This window comes from Dermochelys coriacea, chromosome 10 (genome assembly GCF_009764565.3).
Source record: "Dermochelys coriacea isolate rDerCor1 chromosome 10, rDerCor1.pri.v4, whole genome shotgun sequence".
Classification (NCBI taxonomy): Eukaryota; Metazoa; Chordata; order Testudines; family Dermochelyidae; genus Dermochelys; species Dermochelys coriacea.
The window spans coordinates 30,285,309-30,304,570 of NC_050077.1; the positions used below are offsets into that span (position 1 = coordinate 30,285,309).

The 19,262-nt window shown below is 45.6% G+C and overlaps 1 protein-coding gene across 1 annotated transcript in view; it reads right to left on the reverse strand.

Moving 5' to 3' along the window:
- Positions 1 to 19,262, reverse strand: part of LOC119862033 (syntaxin-binding protein 4-like) — a 123,205-nt gene that overhangs the window by 20,728 nt on the left and 83,215 nt on the right. Inside the window, 8 exon segments of the mRNA XM_038417880.2 lie at positions 479 to 571; positions 1,374 to 1,501; positions 2,322 to 2,418; positions 8,099 to 8,196; positions 12,911 to 12,983; positions 15,023 to 15,176; positions 15,664 to 15,770; positions 15,998 to 16,139. Of these exon segments, the coding sequence (XP_038273808.1) occupies positions 479 to 571; positions 1,374 to 1,501; positions 2,322 to 2,418; positions 8,099 to 8,196; positions 12,911 to 12,983; positions 15,023 to 15,176; positions 15,664 to 15,770; positions 15,998 to 16,139 (892 nt within the window).

The window sequence follows — 19,262 nt, forward strand, 5'->3', positions numbered from 1 at the left end:
ATCTGAAAAATGCACCTTCTCATCATCATGCTTTTAACAGCTGAGCTGCCAACACTAGGTTAGATCGGGAGGGTCGGGGGGTGTATTTAGGTTTAATATGAGATGTGAATTATTTGTGTTATGTTTTGGATATTTTAAAAATATTTATTTTCTTTTATGGTTTTCCAATAAAAAAGGAGTAACCATACCCTTTCGGCACATTAAACTTTTGTTTTAAGGAAAAAAAACAAAGAAAGAACAAAAATGAAGTCTCAATGAGAGGAAGCACCATACAAGTGTCTTCTCTGTAACAACCCACATTGAACTGAACGCAGAATGATGGCTGCCTCCAACAAATGCCTAGAAATGTAAAGGCGTGATACACACAGAAGACCTGCCCAATTGTCACACTGTTACATCCACTATATTTGAATATTGAAACACTGAGTTATGGCAAAACGCCCAGGACAGAAAAACATGCTTGAAAGATAAGTCTCACCTTCAGCCTTTGGACTTCCTGCCGCAGATCTGTCATTTCCAGTTGAAGCTGTTCCAGTTCCTCGCCATCGGTACAGCTGACGGAGTCAAAAGTCTGGAAGACATTGGTGCACACGGTGAGCGAGTACGGTTTTTCTTCCACCACGAGCATGTGGTTACAATGCATGAATACTTCTGACATATCCCTACCAATGATTATTCCAAATAATTTTCAAAGACAGTTTGTGTTTTTACAAAACGACAAGTGTCACAATAAATAACCTAATTGTGGTTTTGTATTCCATAGGAATTCAGGCTCCATGCCATGAGACAGCTGGAACAATGGTTAATTCTCACTGTGTTACTGAAGTGACAATAGCTGGAATGGATTCACCATGACTAATTTTCCTTCTGTATCACCATCAAAGTGACATAAGATGGCCCCTTTAGGCAATGAAATAGCTTGAATGGCTTTACTATGGTAATTTTTTCTTTTGTATGGCTAGAAAATTGACATCAGCAGCTTCCTTCAAACTATTATATAGGGTTTTTTTTTTAGTCATTAAGCATGTGAAGTCAGGTCTTTTATGGGATTTCCTTTAAAAGGGATGAAATTCTAGACTCTCTTTTCTATAACTAAAGTATAAGTGAAAAATAGCCCATTAGTCTTTGCCTGCTCTGCCTTTTGGAGAAAGATAGCACTGTCGCTATTTTCTTCCACAGTTTAGAGCTATCATCCAGACCAAGAATCCAGGACACAGCTACTTGGTCCCAAATCATATTATGGTATATCCCTTTCTCTTACATCAGCTCACAGTAAGACCCAGAAGGTCTTTGATGTGAAAGGAACTTTGGAACCAAGGGAGGGTGTAGTAGCTAGGAAGGGAAGCAAGAAACAGTATTTGGCTAAGGCTGACCAGAGAGTGAAAAGCAGATGTATCCAATAAACTGGCCACTTCGTGCTGAGTGAAGAGCACAGAACTGGCGTCAAGGCCAGCCTCCTCCCGCTCATCTTGAAACAGATCCCTGAGGGCTTGAAGAAAATCTATGGGGGGCAAAGAGCGAGAGTATTCACAGTAAAAGAGAGAGCCTGGAACTGAGTTTACACAGCCAATTTACACAGAAGCCACAGATTATCCAGGAGAAGGTAATACATTTAATTTCCATCACAACAAACATTATAGCAAACCCAACCACCTCCAGCAGAGAGAAGGTTCTCTCTATCCCATCCCAAATCTCTGTACGTTGAATGTAGGGTCAGTATGCAATATGCTTTTGTTAGCCATGGTTTAGAGACCTCTATGCCAATTTTCTAGAAAGCATTGCTTAGGATTAAAAATAAAACAAACAAAACCCAACCACCTAGCATTGTCATCAGAGAAACTTCTTGGAAGCAATGCTGAACTTCAGTGCAGAGACAAAGTAGTTACGTGAGCAAACCTTAGGGGGCCGCAATTTCCTGCCAGCCCACAGAAAGCAGGTTTGTCATTCTGTTTTTGCAGCTTCCTTTTGCCATTGCTGGTGAGCAGGCTGAAGGTTTGAGGAGAAGGGGCCTGTGCACTCCCTCTCTGTTACTCCCATTTTACATGTGGACCAGTTAGAGGCCTTTTCCTTGTGTGACTAGTTACTGAATACATTGCATCTGAACTAAAACCTGTCTGGGCACCGAACCATAGGGTTAGAAGGGACCGCAAGGGTCATCTAGTCTAACTCCCTGCCAAGATACAGGATTTGTTGTGTCTGTGTCTTTATTCTAGCTGTCACCTCACAGGTGGCATGTCTCACGTCCAGAGCAGTCAATGGCATTATACCAGGGATGAAATGCGCCCTCTGTCTCATATTGCATATAGCAGCGCCCTGCTCACCTCCATAGGCCACGGTTCCCTGCGAATCTGTGATCAGACTCTGCCGTAATTGCTTCCTCTTCTCCTCTGTCACATCCAGACCCAGATATTGCAGCACCTTTAAACAGAAGCAACAAGTCCACAGAACAATCCCCACAGGAATGCAAGTTTTCTAGAAGGAGTTGTGGGGCGGGGGCAGTTTGAGCTGGATTTATCATCAAGTTTATCATCATTCAAGCCATAAACATGACTTTTCATGGAGCAGGTATGGCCTAGGTCTCCAAGTCACCTCCTGACCTAGATCTGGAACCATGTTGCAACTCTTCTGATCTCGTCCCATGAGCACGTCATATAGAGTATGGGACAGATCCTCAGCTGATATAAACTGTCATCACTCCAGTGAAACCAACGGACAATTTCCACCAGCTGAGGCTGTGCTGCTAAAAGTTCAACTTCCTTTCAGGTTCCCAATTACGCTCGCTCTCTCACTCCCCAGAATGAGTCTTCGGCATGGTTAGAGTGTGCAAACAAGACAAGTCTCACTGCTTTTTTCAGCAGAAGGCATTGTCATAATATTTTACACTTCCATAGGGCCTTCCAGTCAAAGAGCTACGTTATTATTTATTGTTTCTTTAGTTTGTGTAGCAGACACAAACATTAATTAATCAAACCTCACTGCAGCAACACAGATAAATATACCCATGTTATTTCTATTTTACACATGACAAGACTGAGGGACATAGAGACTAGGTGACTAATGCATGGTCCCATTCTGCATCGAGTCAGTGACAGAGCCTAGATTTGTAGCCATGTACTGTCCCCTTCTCTAACGGCTAGACACATGGGAAATCCCGGATTTTCTCAAGCTTGGAAAATCCCTCTTGGGGGAAATAAAATGGCATTCAGAAACACAGCTTTTAAAGTGCAAGGTAAAGTGTGCTATGCTCTTTATACATGAAGCAACTTTGTGTTAAAGCCAGAATAAGTAGAGAACAATGAGAAAATACAATCCTGAATTCTAACGGAGAAGCATCATGCATTTCTAGCGGGAAACTTTGTGCCCACATGCTACATTCCTGATTTTCCTGGGATTCCAACCTGAAAAGGCAACTACTTCGTCCACCATGAGGTGGCAGCAAACTCTAGCCTCTATGCCTGGAAAAGTTGCGTCTTGCCTAGCAAGCTGTATCAGCTCCAAAAGGAACAATAGAACCAGATACTCATGACAATCGCTGTGCCTATCCAAAAGCCTGGGTGGGGAGATAACTTTGGGATGAGTGGTATATTTCTAGACTGTATCCATCACATTACAAGAAAATACAGTACAGGTGGGCAGGGTGCTCATATTTGCTATAAAATGGTTGAGAATAAGGAACCCAAGGGACACTCTCAAGTTAATTAGGCCTCACCATTTAGTCACCAGTTAGTTCCAGTCCCCATCCTTTGAAGAGGATTGGAATGTTTTGTTTATCAAAACACTTTAACTAGGAAAAACCCCACAACATCCTTTAGATCCTCAGCACTTCAAGCACAACTTGGCACATTGTGATAATGGGCCTGATTCTTGCTTAGGGCTGGTCTACACTGGGAACTTACACTGGCATAGCTACATCTACATTCATACCCCTGAGAGACGTAGGTGTGCCGATTCAACCCCCGGTGCAGACAGCACTAGGATGAAGGAAGAATTCTTCTGTAAATTTAGCTACTGCCTCTTTGTGAGGTAGATTACCTACCCTGACAGGTGAACCCCCTCCCATCAGCTTAGGTAGTGTCTACGCTGTAGGGCTACAGAAGCACAGCTGCAGCTGTAGCGGTTTCAGTGTAGATATCCCTTTACACCAGGGGCCTCAAACATGCGGCTTGCGGGGTTATTTCCTATGGACCGCCAAGCTCCCCATGCCTCCCCCCCCGGAGTTATTTCCTGCAGGCTGCCAAGTTCCCCTCCTCTTCTCCCCCCAGCGCGCCGTGTCCCCGCTTCTCTGCCTACCTCCGGGCGCTTCCCGTTGCCAAACAATTATTTGGCAGCGCTTAGCGCTTTCCAGGAAAGAGCAGGGAGGAGTGGGGAGCCAGGCGCTCAGGGGAGGTGGCGGAGAAGAGGCGGGGCCGGGGCAGGGATTTGGGGAAAGGTTTGGAATAGGGGTAGAGAGGGGGTGGAGTTGGGGTGGGGACTTTGGGGAAGGGGTTGGAATGGGGGTGGAAAGAGGCTGCGAAGGGGCGGGGCCTCATGGAAAGGGTGGAGTGGGGGGTGGGGCCAGGGGCAGCGGGCCGGGGGGGGTGTCAGTGATGTGACCTTGGGCCACTATACTAGTCCTCATGTGGCCCTCATGGTGATTAGAGCTTGAGATCCCTGCTTTACACTAAGGCCCACTTACATGGTTCTAGCAGTATGAAGGGGCCGTGAAATGGGTGTAGGTTAGTGTAATAAGAATTTAGGCCATCAAGGCAAAAAGCGCTTGACTTCAATGAGAGCAGATAGATAGCAGAAGGGGGATCCTTCTGAATCAAAAGCTCTCTACAGATGTATAACACTAGCACCAACAATAACCTTACTATAGGAGGACACGGGAGATTTTAGGGGCTCTCTGCACATAAAGCCAAGCCAGGAGAACTCAAATGCCCATAGGTTCTAATCCACGTGATGCCGCCACGCTGCGTCTTCCCCGTTTCAGGTCTGGCAACCTCTACATCTCCAAATTTTGGAGGAATGGTGCACATCCTGCTTGACCGCAAACTGAACTCAGATATGGTGCAACAGTGTGATTTTTTTCATGAGTCCTGTTCAGACAGTTTGGTAGAAGCCTATTATCCCTCTGTCTCGTTAATCAAATTAGGACTTGAATCTAATTGTACTGGATGAGCTCTGTGATCCTAAATAATGTAATCAATGTTTTGAGCACTGTGTCTGTATCTCACGTTACCTGAACTATGACTCACACGTCTATTAATAGCCCTATACACCTAGGTCGGGCTCTGGATTAGAATAAAGGGGAATCAGAGTAGACTGAATCCAGCCCTAGATGATGTAGGTGCAGATTAGGTCACGTGACCCAGTGCTATAGATTTATTCTATGCAAACAGGCAGGCACCAGATTCTCTCAGACTAGGTTTGTGGTATTTTAATCTCTCCTGAAAGCGAGCGACATACTAACCCCAATGCCTTTCATTGACACCGTCAGCATGAGCCCGAACATAATGTTTATGCAACAGAACTGGGAAAGATTCAAGCTGAGAAACCTAGATATATTCGTAGACCACATGTGCTTCCATTGGATCTCAGTGCATAGACACCAAGGTATAGTCTGTGCACTGATTTGAGAATATACGACCACATTTAAAACAAATGGCATATTGCCAAAGATTAACTGCCTAAAAAAAACCATTTTTTCCACCAAATACCTCTAGATGGCTTGAGCAAAGACAGAAAATTACAAAACTAAGGAAATAAGGCAATGTCCAGGTTTGGACAAAGCCTTATTGCAATCAATCATTCTCCAACTTTTCCATCATTCTTCAAGATCGAGATCCTCTCACCTGGCACTCCCACTTCTGATCCTTCACATGCCCTGCAGCTGCCAAGAGTGCTTGTGTACTGACCATCATCATGGATTCACTGTGTGCGCCCTCCAGAGCTAAAAACATGAGCCTACTCAGCTGGAGCTACAGGAGTAAGTCCCTAGTGGAAACTGTAGTATGGCAGCCCCTAAGGACCAGGCTGAGATGGACACTCATGCACCAAACAGCAGGGTGCTCTTGATTCCATGAACAAGCCATATCAAGACAACGTGAAGATGAAAGTAAGCTCATGTTAATGTGACCGGTGTAGCAGCTGGGTTATGCTCCTACCATTTGCATCTATGTGTTCCATTTCCCTGGTTCTGGACTCCATATTTACCCGTGCAGTATCTCCCCTCATTCCCTGCAGCCGCTTGCAAAACACAGCAGAGGCTCTGGAAGTCTGTAAGAGCACAGACTTCTTTCGCTGAGTCAGTCAGCTGCTCACCCAGCACCTAGATGTGCTCACACTACCGGGCAGAGCACCCACTCATGATAATCTGATCAATCTGCTCCATGCACCGCAACCTCCATTTCTAAACACAGAACTCCCATAGGTGAGGGAGCCAAAATCCCCCCATCCCATCTTCAAGAGGTACCCACTCACATCTGGTGATCCAGCACACAGGGAGACACCCCCACAGTAGGGATCACCCAGGCAAAGGTCAGGAGGCTGTGGAGTTGCAAATAACGACCCTGCTCCTTGCTATACAAACATACAGCAAGAGAACTCACTAGCATCTTGCGTGCAATAAAATGATCAGCATCATTTTTAGGTAGCTGTGCCTCATGGTCTCTTTAAAGTATTTTACACTATTACCAAGGCCAGTTACTAGTGGGTTGTGGCTGGACACCACATAATAATCTATTGCTGATTGGCACATGTGGGATGCCACATTCACCCATAAAATAGAATATTCTATATTCACAAGTGCAATGAAGTCTGTATCAAACCATTACCACTGGGATTTGGAACTCAGCCATTATTATTATTTGTATGCAGTATCACCTAGGAGCCCTATTCCTGGACCAGGACCCCACTCTGCCAGGTGCTGTACAAACAAAGGACAAAAATGGAGTACAGTTTTAACCAGTCATTTATCTAGAAGGTAATTTTAACCCAGCAATATCATGGTAAAGACAATGGCCCCAACTGAGATGTGGCATACCAGGATGACACTCCCACTAAGACAATACAATACAATTGTCCTCCTTACTGAAGCCAGAAGAAAAAAGGAAAAAACAGGTTTGCAAAAAAAATAAACTAATCAGAATATTTTTCCATTTTGGGTTCAAACTTGACCAATTTTTCATTTGTAATTTTTTTTGCAGGTTTTTTTGGTCCCGATTTCCATTTTTTTTTAAATGACAGGAAAACAAAACAGGATTTCAGCCATTTATGTAAGCAAGCAAGCAAGCAAGCAAGCAAGCAAGAGAAAACCAAATGTGATCATTTTTTTTCATTTCTGATTTTGATGAAAAACTGAAATATTTCTAAAAACATCCAAAAAGGACTATTTTTGAATGACAAATTTTTTCTTTGAAAAATTTCAACTATCTATAGCCTTCAGACCAGGACTGAGTCTGCCCCTGCATCCTGGTTTGCTGCTCATAAGATCTGAAGACGCAGAAGTGTTCTTCCTTTTGCTGTTCTATTTTGTATTTATGTTTTCCTCTGGCCTTCAACATTTTTTGGCCCATTATCTCCAAAGGCACCTCACCTATCCCCGCAGCGAAGCAGCTGTCTTCAAGCAGGACACTGATGCTGCTCTATTAACACGGAATGCTGAATTGGACAGAGGCCCACAAAATGATCTCTGAGGCAGAGACCCATGAGTAAAGCCCGTTCTGAGCTTGAAGGACCTGTTTCAATTCCTGATCTTGCTTGACCTGGGACTGCCAGGGTAACTTAACATTAGTGGGGTTCTCAGACTTTCATAGCATGGACCACATCTTAATATCCAACCTGACTTCCCCTCCCATCTACCACCATCTGGCTCCACCTCTGCTCTCATTTGCCACCACCTGGTCCTTCTTCCCATAACCATCCTCATACAAATTACAGCAATTTCCTTCATGGAAAAGCAATATGAGGGAAGTGCTTATGTAGCTTTAGCTTCTTTTAATGCGATTCAGCAGCTGGAAAGGAGGAGGAGGAGCCGGCACCATGTAATGAGGTACAGTCTGGAAGCCCCCACTGAGCACAAAATCTCAATTTCAAGGCTGGAAGCCTTTCAACTTACCAGTTCGAGTTTCCCATCCTTGAGTCGAATATGGGGATCCAGCGCTACTTTTGGTTTGCTGCCTGAAGCTGCTCTCTGACCAGAAGGTGAAGCAGGTGCTAAATAACATGAAGCAATCATTAGTGGAAGAGCATGGAAGGGGGGGGGGGGAGCGATAGCTCAGTGGTTTGAGCATTGACCTGCTAAACCCAGGGTTTTGAGTTCAATCCTTGAGGGGGCCATTTAGGGATCTGGGGCAAAAACTGGGGATTGGTCCTGCTTTGGACTGCCCTCCCCTCCTGAGGCTCCCTTCCAACCCTGATATTCTATGGTGGGTGGAAGAGATATGTTGACAAGGAGCATCCCAAATCAAGCTTTGGCATTGCATGAAATATGTTGCAAGTACAGATGACTTAACATCAGAGGCGAGGATTTTCAGAGGATGGGTGCTCATCACGCTCTGAAAATCAGGATGCTTTAAAGTCTCCACTTGGGCATCACAAATGAAGGCAACTAAAATTACAAGTCGCTTCTGAAAATCTTGGGTCAGAAGTTTATATATGAGGCCTGGGACTCTGAACTTTGGTAATTTGAATAAAATTCAACCTGGATTCCGACCACCCCAATTTATGCTTCGGTTTTTACAGAACTAAAACCCAATCAGTGAGGTTTTATAAAAATCCACCACTGGCCCCTTAGCCCAGGAATTTTAACCCAGATTCAAATTAATGTTTATGTAAGTGCTGGACTGAGTGTGGTCTCAGCTCTCAACTCTCATTAAAGAGAGAATTCACAGGTTAAAAACACCACCAAAAAACGTAGGCTGACCAGACAAAGTGTGAAAAATCAGGACAAAGGGTGGGGGATAACAGGTATCTATATAAGAAAAAGCCGCAAATATCGGGACTGTTCCTATAAAAATCGGGACACCTGGTCACCCTATGAAAACGTGTTGCAGGATTTCTCCCTGCATTACTGTTACGAAAAGCACTGGCTCCCTTTCACTCAGGCTGGGCAGGTTACATAGTATGTGCAGGGTATACAGTTAAGGTGAGGCTGGAGAGCGCTTATGTCCACAACGATAGAAATTGTGTTGTCAGAAGGGAAACAGTAAAGTGTCTCCTTCAGAGAGAACGACTGAGGCATTGGGAGAGAGACCCGGCCGCTGACACTCTGCTCTTCATTCCAGGGGGCATTTTCAAAAATGACTCAGGAACACAAGTCCCATTGACTTCAGTGGGACCTGTGCTTAGGAAAATCCCACAATTCAGTTTATTCCTGCAGCCCCCAACAGACCTATTCAGAAGAGGGCTGCAGAAACTGCTGCTCATTTAGGGGGAGACACAGATGGACTCTAAAAATGGGTAATGCCACCGCTGCTTTTAAGACCCTACTGATGCTCTTTGAATCTGATAACAAAAGAGGCTTATAAAACCTGACCCTGTTCACACCAGAGTCAGTGACAAAATTCCCATGGACTTCAGTGATACAGGATCGTGTACCATAGAAGACCGTCCAAGAGCCATTTTCTTTCATCTTTGCACTGCCTGGGAACTGGGGCACAGGTTAACAAAGAAACTGATACCCAGATCACCTTAAAGACCTCCAGCTGTTTTAAATCAGTGGGTGGGATTTTCCAAAGAACAAGGGATTTAGGAGCACACGTCCTGTTGAAAAAAATTCGTGGGACACATGCTCCTAACTCACTCAGGCACTTTTGAAAAAATGCCATTCACTGTGACTCTCAAGTGAAAAGAAGATTTTATGGAAACACAGGGAAAAAGCAGCAGAGGTGCTGTCACAAGCATAATCCTCCTAATCCTGATATTTATCTGTCCCACTAATGCCAGCATCTGGGAAGCAGGGCCTGAGGTAATAAACGGGTTCACGGGATTGGTCACCCAGCCCCGTGCTGTGTAGGTTCAAGGGCTGATCATTCCCCTTCAACTCCTTGCTAATCGGGATTAGCTCCATGCGGCTTTGCTCATAAACTCTTAACACAGACATCCTAGGTGATCCTGAAGGCCACCAGGCACTGGTGATCAGTGAACTGGCCCCAGTGACTCGTTCAGATTTCAGACTAAGCTCCTGTTCACCCCAAAACTGTTTGTTTATTCCAATGTATAATGGGGCCTGTTCACAACTCTGTGCCCTTCGCAGCACTCATAACACCAGCTATTAAAAGCGGACATCTGTAATAGACTGCTTGAGATGATTCTCAGCCTAGATCATACTATTTGCATGACTAGCAGCCTGACTGAGATCAGGGTCCCAGTGTGCGAGGCGCTGTACAGAAAAAGAGCAGGAGACAGCCCCTGTCCCAAAGAATTTACAGCCTAAAAGATGGGAGAGGGACACAAGGGAGAAGTGACTTGCCAAGGGTCACATAGCAAAGCTGGGAATAGAACCCAGGTTGCTTGACTCACAGCCTAGGGCCCTGTCCACCAGACTACACTGCTTCACAGGTCTGCTATGTAGACAGACTAACAAACAACTGCCCCCCATCAGCTGGCCTTGGACCATCCCTTCAGACCGCCACCTTCAAGAGGAAATATGTTCTTGACAGCATGTCCTGAGGGTTAACAAAGCAGGCCTGGGGGCCTTACCAGTGTGGGGAAGCATATTTCAGAGTGGAGAGCCCTTAACATAGAGCTCCCTGCTGCAGCTCTCTCTTGTTTCAACCAAGGGATCTCTTCTCAAACGCCAATGCAGAATGCAGTGGGGGGTGGGAGAGAGTCTGTCGTTAGCCTTGTCTGCACTAGGTGAAAGGTGGGGTTTCACCAGTGGTAGCTAAAGCGTGGTGACAAACACAAAGAGAAACCTAGTGTGTCTAAGGCAGGTGTAGCTTTCACATAGTAGTTGGTTGAGGTAACCTATAAGTTCACCTTACACCTGATCACATGTGCAAACTGCCTTGCCCACACTAGGATGTTTTACCACATATTAGTTACCATGTGTTAGCTAGCATGGGGTAAACTCCCCATCTTTATCCCTGGTAGGGTGCACCCACAGTGTCAGAATAAAGTTTACGGCATCATGCTGAAGATTATCTATTGAGTCACTGAACTGTAATTTCCAAGGACTCCAATAAGAATAGTGAAGACTTATGTGAGGCCAGAATTCATCCCAGTGCGACTTTACCTGCCATTACATCACTGAGTGCAGTAATTCTTTTTATGAACTGCCCAAATGGCAGGAGAAGAGAGACGTTTATACTCATTAAGACTATTTCGCTATATCATCAATTCAAAGTATCATGCTAATTAGGACCTCAATTCCCAAGGAACATTATTCCATATGAATGTCTGTCTCAAAATAGCTTTGTGTATTGCAGAGCAGTCTGACAGCATTAACTCTACTGTGCAGACGTAGAAATGAACAAGGACAGGCCGCATGGCAGATAAAGCATTTAATCCTTGGGGGAGCAGAACCATGAGCCCAACAGATCAGATGGGCTTCTGTAGATATTCATTTTCTTTTTCTTATTAATCAAATACAAACATCTCAGAGTATAGCGTAAGGGCTCAAAATGCCTAAAGGTGAAAAAGTTTATTGAGCTGGGAATGTGTTATTTAAGCCACAATCCTGCCTGAGGATCAGCCACAGGGCTGTTTCTTTTTCCTCAAAACTTTCTACATCTTCAACTAATGCACAATCTCCATTGGAGAAAATCAAGCATGTACATTTTAGCATATATGTACCTGAAACAAGCACGCAGATATCACACTGGCTAGGGCTGGCACATGCACATTTGCAAACCGCAACTTTCATACATGCCTTGGATTATCAGTGTGCTTAAGTTGGGCTTGCTGATTTTTGTGCTTGCTTGAAAATTGCCCTCAAGTGTTTAATGTGCAAACAGATCAAGCCACTTTGGGATTCACAACTATACAAAGTGGGATCTTAAGTGGAAGAAATGTGTGTCTATGTTCATGCATGAAAAATGTGTTTGATGTGTGTGTGGAAAAAAATTGTCCACTGAAATTTTTCAAAATTGGAAATGTTTCTAAACAACTCTTATCTTAAATGGTAAGACTCAAGCATCAGCCAGAAGAGAAACCTGCAAGGAGGGAGTCTTCTGTTCAAACCAAAGCAAAAAAAAAAAAAAATCATGTGAAAGCAAGAGGTATGTAGTGGTCTATGAGCACAGAGGAAAATAAAATTTGAAAGATGAGCATCTTCTTACATGTGAACCTCGGATACTGAGACAAAGCCCCCTATCCCACGCTTTACAACTACCTCTTCATGGATAATTGGAGTCAACTGATTTGGCTCAATGATCGTGGAATCATGTTCCTGTTTGGGTCCATGCTGTGCTTTGTAAGCAACACTGATTTATCTATTTTTTAATAGCAATTCAGCTTCCAAGGGCCATTCAGTCCCACCAGCAAGGCTGCCAATTAGTGCTGACTGCAGTAAGGATATTTGGCCACTGGACTGATCCCAAAACCACATTTCACATTGTCTTTAGATAATAGCAGTGACGCTCCATCACTACCAACCTGATACAGAACCAGTGACCTAGAGCTGAAAGGCTGTGTATCCCATTGCTAATCCCTTGACACTCAGTCACCCCTGCAAAGACCTCTGCTCCCATAGACAAGCTGACATAGGTGTATCTAATGCCTACTGAATAGAGCCCTACATTAATTGCACCATTGCCTTTAATCAGTCCTAATGGCCTGGACTCTGTCATTACATTATTAAACTCCACCTACACTGCTGTAGGTATTTAAAGCTTCATTTCATTACTTCTGATACTGAGGAGCTGTGGACTAGATACCTTCACCCCCTACACAAACAGAGGAGATTGCAAGAAAGCATGCCTCTTACCAGATATCGTGAGCTCTGGGGGGCAAATGTCTGGTGATGGAGAAGGCACAGGAAAAAGATTTTCTTGTCTGGTCTAAAAAACAAAACAAAATAGCACAGAGGACAAAATGCTAAGCTCAGTTTGCCAGTGTAAGTGAAAAGCAAAAGTAGGGGGAAGAGCTCAATAGGTCCCAGCTGCTCCCTAAGGAATCAGACTGAACCATCTCTTGTGTGAAGCACCATGTGAACCTACTGTGCTAGAGAGAGAGCGTGAACAATGATGATGAATCAAACAAGAGTCCTGGGTTTGGAGTAAAAGGGGGTTGTCTCAGTAATAGTCCCAGAGGCCCAGATCCTCAAAAGCTTTGTGCACCTAACTCCCATGTTCATTACTGTGGGATCTAAGAATCTCCTGGATGATTGCATACACAGGAGGCTAAACTGAAGTAACTTTACTGAGAGCAGTGGAATCACACTATGGATGACCCAGTGTGTTGTAGCCACCAGGGTTTGTTTAAAATTCTACATATCCAAGACACCCATGAATTCTTAGGGAGTTTGGATCATCTCAAGGGCACCTCTAGTATTACCCAATGGACAGAAAGCAGAGCTACACCTCTACCCCGATATAACGCTGTCCTCAGGAGCCAAAAAATCTTACCACGTTATAGGTGAAACCGCGTTATATCGAACTTGCTTTGATCCACCAGAGCTCGCAGCCCTGCCCCCCCCCCGGAGAGCTGCTTTACCGTGTTATATCGGGGTCACATTATATCGGGGTAGAGGTGTATCTATAAGGACATGCTGGGATCAAATGCAGCAGGGACTCTCAGTCTGGGATCAGAGGGCTACAATCATAATACTAAATGGGAGAGGGGCCCCAGTTGGGTCTATGGCAGGGGTGGGCAATTTTTTGGCCCAAGGGCCACATCAGGGTGCGAAACTGTATGGAGGGCTAGGTAGGGAAGCTGTGCCTCCCCAAACAGTCTGGCCCCACCCCCATCCGCCCCCTCCCACTTCCTGCCCCCTGACTGCCCCCCTCAGAACTCCTGACCCATCCAACCCCCCCTTCTCCTTGAACCCTGACCGCCCCCTCCCAGGACCCCCTGCCCCTAACCGCCCCCCAGGACCCCACCCCCATCCAACCGCCCCCTGCCCCGACTGCCCCCCTAGAACCTCCGCCCCATCCAACCACCCCCTGCTCCCTGTCCCCTAACTACCCCCCCCGGGACTCCCTGCCCCTTATCCAACCCCGCCCCCTTACCATGCCACTCAGAGCAGCAGGAGCTCACAGCCTCGCCACGCTGCCGAAGCTAGCAGCGCTGCCCGCACGGCAGCGTCACTACGGGGGAGGGAGGACAGCAGGGGAAGGGCCGGGGGCTAGCCTCCCCGGCCAGGAGCTCAAGGACCGGGCAGGATGGTCCCACGGGCCGGATGTGGCCTGCGGGTCATAGTTTGCCCACCTCTGGTCTATGGTATGGAAAAGGGTGAGAACTGCTGAAATACAACACAACCAAAGCTAGGAGGTTACACCCCAGACACTGGCAATGAATCCGTGCTCCATGCACAACAGGTGTAATGCACAGTGATGACAGTTTACAAGCTCCTTCTATAACACTGGAGCTACCCCTCACTATAACCTGCCATGCTACATACTTAGCCACATGACTCATTGATTTTGATAGGAGCTGCATGGCCAAATCTCCTAGTCACCTCTAGCTTCAGGAAATACCATATAGTGCTGCACCTCATGAGGAAAGAGTGCTGAATTTAATGGCTGTTGAATGTGGGCAGGTATTCACTGAGTTACTGTCATCAATTGCTTTTTTCACTTGTGACTTCTGAAAATAGGTTTGAACCAGGACTCTGGACATGAAAACACATCTCAGTGACCTTCAGACACATCCCTTCAATTGACTGATCCTTTGTCACCCCAAACCAGAAGAAACAAGATCTCAGATGTAAAATACCCAACTCCATATGAGAGCAAATAGAGCCACATGGGTCCACACTGCTGACTTTGCAAACAGCTAATCTGGAAGGATTATCACAGAGTCCCTAAAAACAGTAATCCGATTGGAGATGGAAATCATGGGGTCGGCCTTTGTGGTCTTATACTGAACTTCAACGTACCTCAGGTGACCTCACGTGGACTTTCAACCTGCAAGAACTAAGACCATTCCCCATGGCCTTAGGAGGTGGTGATTGGCTGCTGTTATGAACCGAGAATCCGGGATGTAATCGTCCCCTTCCAGGAATAAAGGCCACTTCTGTGTTTCCCTCATGTCTGAAAATAAGCAAGTTTTGTTAGTGCTTAAAAACTACACATGCTTAAGGTTTCAGAACTTTCATGGGAATAGCTCTGTGGTCTTTCCTCTGAGCTAAGCTCGTTAATTGCCTGTGTAACATGCAACAATATTAGAGCTGTCTTCATCAGATAGGATTCTTACGAGAGCCCAAGTTCTGTTGCAGAACTTTTGAAAGGTCTGTGTGATGGAACATGCTCATTGCAAAGCAATACAAAGACTGACAGGTTGGGAAGGTCTCCTGCCATTCCTGATTATGATGCAAGAAGCTCCATGTACTCAAGACCTCCTGAGGTATGAAGGTCTCCAATATGGGAGGTTCTTCTTGCACCTTAAGCTTAGAACAATGTGCAGGTCTCCTACCTAACACTCAGCAGCTATCTCAAGATATGGCCTTTATTGAAAATAATAGGAAATGCTTTTTGTACCCAAGGAACTTATTTGCCTGGGCTGCTGGTGCATGCCTACCTGCATTTGGTTTTCGCAAGTATTTTTCTGGCCTCTTCATATGTGCTGCCCACCAAAGAGTCTTTATTGATGGCAATTAACTGATCACCAGGCCGGAGCCGCCCATCCTAAACGAGGGAGACATCTGTGTAGCATCAAGCTTTAGCCACAGGATTAGTGCATCCAAAAAAGAGTGACACTCTGCTCAAAGTATTCTCCTGCAATACACATCCTTATTATCCCATGCCATAGATTATTCACCCATCCCAGTGAGAGCTCCTTCTAAAACAGCAGGAGCTTTCAGGAAAGACTCCTGTTTCATAGGTCACAGAAGCCCTCCATGCTGTTGACTTACTCTGTAACAGTCCCCTTCTGGCATAAGCTCTTGAACATAAATCATGGGACCCTCTGGCCTGTTAGATCCGCCACTGATCGTCAACCCCAACCCAGAGGATTTTGCTATGGAGATGCACTGAATCCCTGATTCAAGGGAGTAGCTGCAAGAAACAGAAGAGTTAGCAGAAGACACAACAATGGTCTGTTTTATTCTATAGAGCCATCGAGTACATCTGTAATAACACAGTAGTGTTCTAGCAAGTCACCACCACTGCCGAATGAAAAGTTCTGCATTTGGTTTTGTTCCTGAGTCTGCAATCTCCCTATCCTTCTCAACCTCTTCTACCTCTGCCTCCCCTCTCCCCCCACTCTTCCTGAAAATGGGAGTGAAGAAAACACTAAGCAAAACCATTCTGAACCTCAAGAATATGTTTGATTTGAGTTTAGGACTAGAAACAGATAAAGCTTCAGGTGCTTATTGGTGTGGTGGTGGGGGGGGGAATTCACTACCTTTATGGAGATAAATATTATTACTGTTATTGTTGTTTATTTGTATTATGGAGTTCTTAAGAATCCTAACTGAGGACCAGGGCCCATTGGGTCAGCACTGCCTGAACAAGTAATGAAGAAGAGATTCCCTATCCCAAACAGCTTACAATCTTCATGATAGGCAGTGCACAACGTGTGGACGAAACTAATCAATGGGGTGGCAGTGGGATGGGAGGGGGTAACAATAAAAAAGATTCAGCAGAAAAGCCGAAGTCATAAGCAGTTATTTGCCTAATCAACGCCAGGTGGGAATGATCTGTAGGCACCACAACAGAGGCACGTTTGAGGGAGGTATTTTGAAGTGGATACTGTGGGTAGGTTGATAAATATTGCTAGGGAGTTTTCCCCATGCACGGGGAGCAGCATGGGACAAAGCGTGGAGGTGCTGGAGCAGCAGCCAAGGCTGCCATTACTGGAAGAGCAACAGTGGGCATCAACCACTTGATAAGGCCACGCATCCTTAGTAAATAAAGGCGGTAACTAACTGGTTCGCTCTCTTCTAAGATAAAGTCTTCTAACCACATCCATGTAATAACCTGTACCTGTACGCAACCTGTTACTTAAATTATCTTTTCATTTCCTGATAGTCATCGTGTTGTATTTTGAGCTATGTGATCTGTTGAACTATGCAATCACCACAAGAGATAACTTCTCCATACTTCTAAACAGCCCCATCTCTTTAAACTCGTGGCTGTCATACAACCTGGGGAACACAGAATATTGCGAAAAGTGTGGGCGTCATATTTTTACAACAAAGGAACAGGGGTGGCTCTACCAATTTTGCCGCCCCAAGCAGTCGCCGCTGAATTGTCGCCGCTGCCAGAGCGGCAGAGGTGCCACCGAATTGCCACTGCAGGACACGGCCTGCCGCCCCATTCTGAATGCCGCCCCAAGCACCTGCTTGGAAAGCTGGTGCCTGGAGCCAGCCCTGCAAAGGAAACTTCTAAAAGAAATCTTTTTAGGAAATAAGATGCCATCGAACATAGTGGTTAAAAAAAAAAAGCACATCCGTTGCACTATCTGGGAAGAGGGAGGAAGAGAATAAAGCCATACGTTGCAGATGTTAATCCTATTGCTTAGTGGAAGATGTCCAGCCACTGGGCTGATGAGTGTGGCATAAGAGCCTGTACAGAATAGGATCACTACTTTGTAAGAGTCTAGACTATACCATAGTTGCACACAGGGTTCATAGTCCTCCAAGATCTGAGATTTCAAGTGGTTGAATGCTGGTGTTTCTTCTAGAAGGTGGCTATTTCAATGCCTGCCTACCCTCTTCTACATCCCCCAGGTGGAGATGGGGTGACCAGATAGCAGCGTGAAAAATCGGGACGGGGGAATAGGCGTCTATAATAAGACAAAGTGCCATATATGGGACTGTCCCCATAAAATCAGATATCTGGTCACCCTAGTGTGGAGACTAGCAGAACTTTTGCTTTATTGGAGCTGAACACTGTTTTAACCGGCAACCTCCCTCATGCACATAGGTGAGTGCCAAGCCAGGTGACCTACTGCCTATGCTATGCAGTAAATAGGGTTAATTGTGAAGCCAGGCGGGTCTAGAAGGCTGCCAGATAGATGAGCAGTTCTCTCCTCTGTACAGATGCCTCCAGGCATGAGTCCATTGATGCAAGTGGCTTAAAGCCTTTTGTGCCAAATATTATCCTCTGCAAATCCCTAATATAGAGCTGATATTGGGCACATTGTGGAGTTCACCTGCCAAGTGGATTTTCTGTGTCTGAACGAAGGGGCTGGTTTTCCTCTCTCTTTCCTCCTCTCCACTGACTTCTGGGAATTACCCGGATTTACACTAGTGCAAGGAAGGAAAAGCAGCAGGGCCCTAATCTGAGATGCCACACTCTAGTACCAATGCTAATGCAACCTTAACAGTGCCAGGCACTCCTATAGGTGGAGCCGGCAGCAAAGCCCTCCCTGCACATAGCAGAGCCTGGCTTTGTACTTTACAAAATAGGAATCTTGGAATTAAAACATATAGACACAACACAAGGTGCCACACTTCATAGAAATAAAAAGCCTGGTTCTCCATTCCCTAGCCCTTTGTGCTGTCATTTCCTACCCCTCCCCGCAGCACAGAGCGGGTGTGAAATGCTGCCAGATCAGAAGGGATAGCACGGCCATTGACTTTGCACTGTGTGGAAATGACTGCCCGAGGGTGGGGCAGTGGATCACGAGGCCATGATCTGCAGTTTGAAAACAGCCTTGCAGGACTTCTCCAATCAAGGGCATGTTGTAAAAGACATGCCATGCTGGCCCCTCAGACATCTGTGAGCCTTGGACTCTCCCTCACCTTTAAAGGGATGGAAATGGTGTAAATGCATTCTGTAGATCCTGACTGCCTATAGCATAGTAGGCTAAGTTCTCTGGGGCGGTAGCTGTGCTCTGTGTTGTACAATGGGGTCCTGGTCCATGACTGGGGTTCCTAGGTGCTACCATAATACAAGTGATAATAATAATATTAAAAACAACACAGAGTGCAACAGTATGAAAGACACTGAGTGACTGCTTATCCTTCCTCCAGTACTTGACCAGTTACAGTCAATGTATCTGAAGACAAACACTGGGGCCTGATCTGCACTAGAAAATTAAGTCGGTCAGGGTGTGAAAAATCCACGCCCCTGAGCAGTGGCTTAAACTGTCCTAAGTCCCCATGTATACAACACTAGGTCAACAGAAGAATTCTTCTGTCAACCCAGCTACTGCCTCTGAGGGAGGTGAAT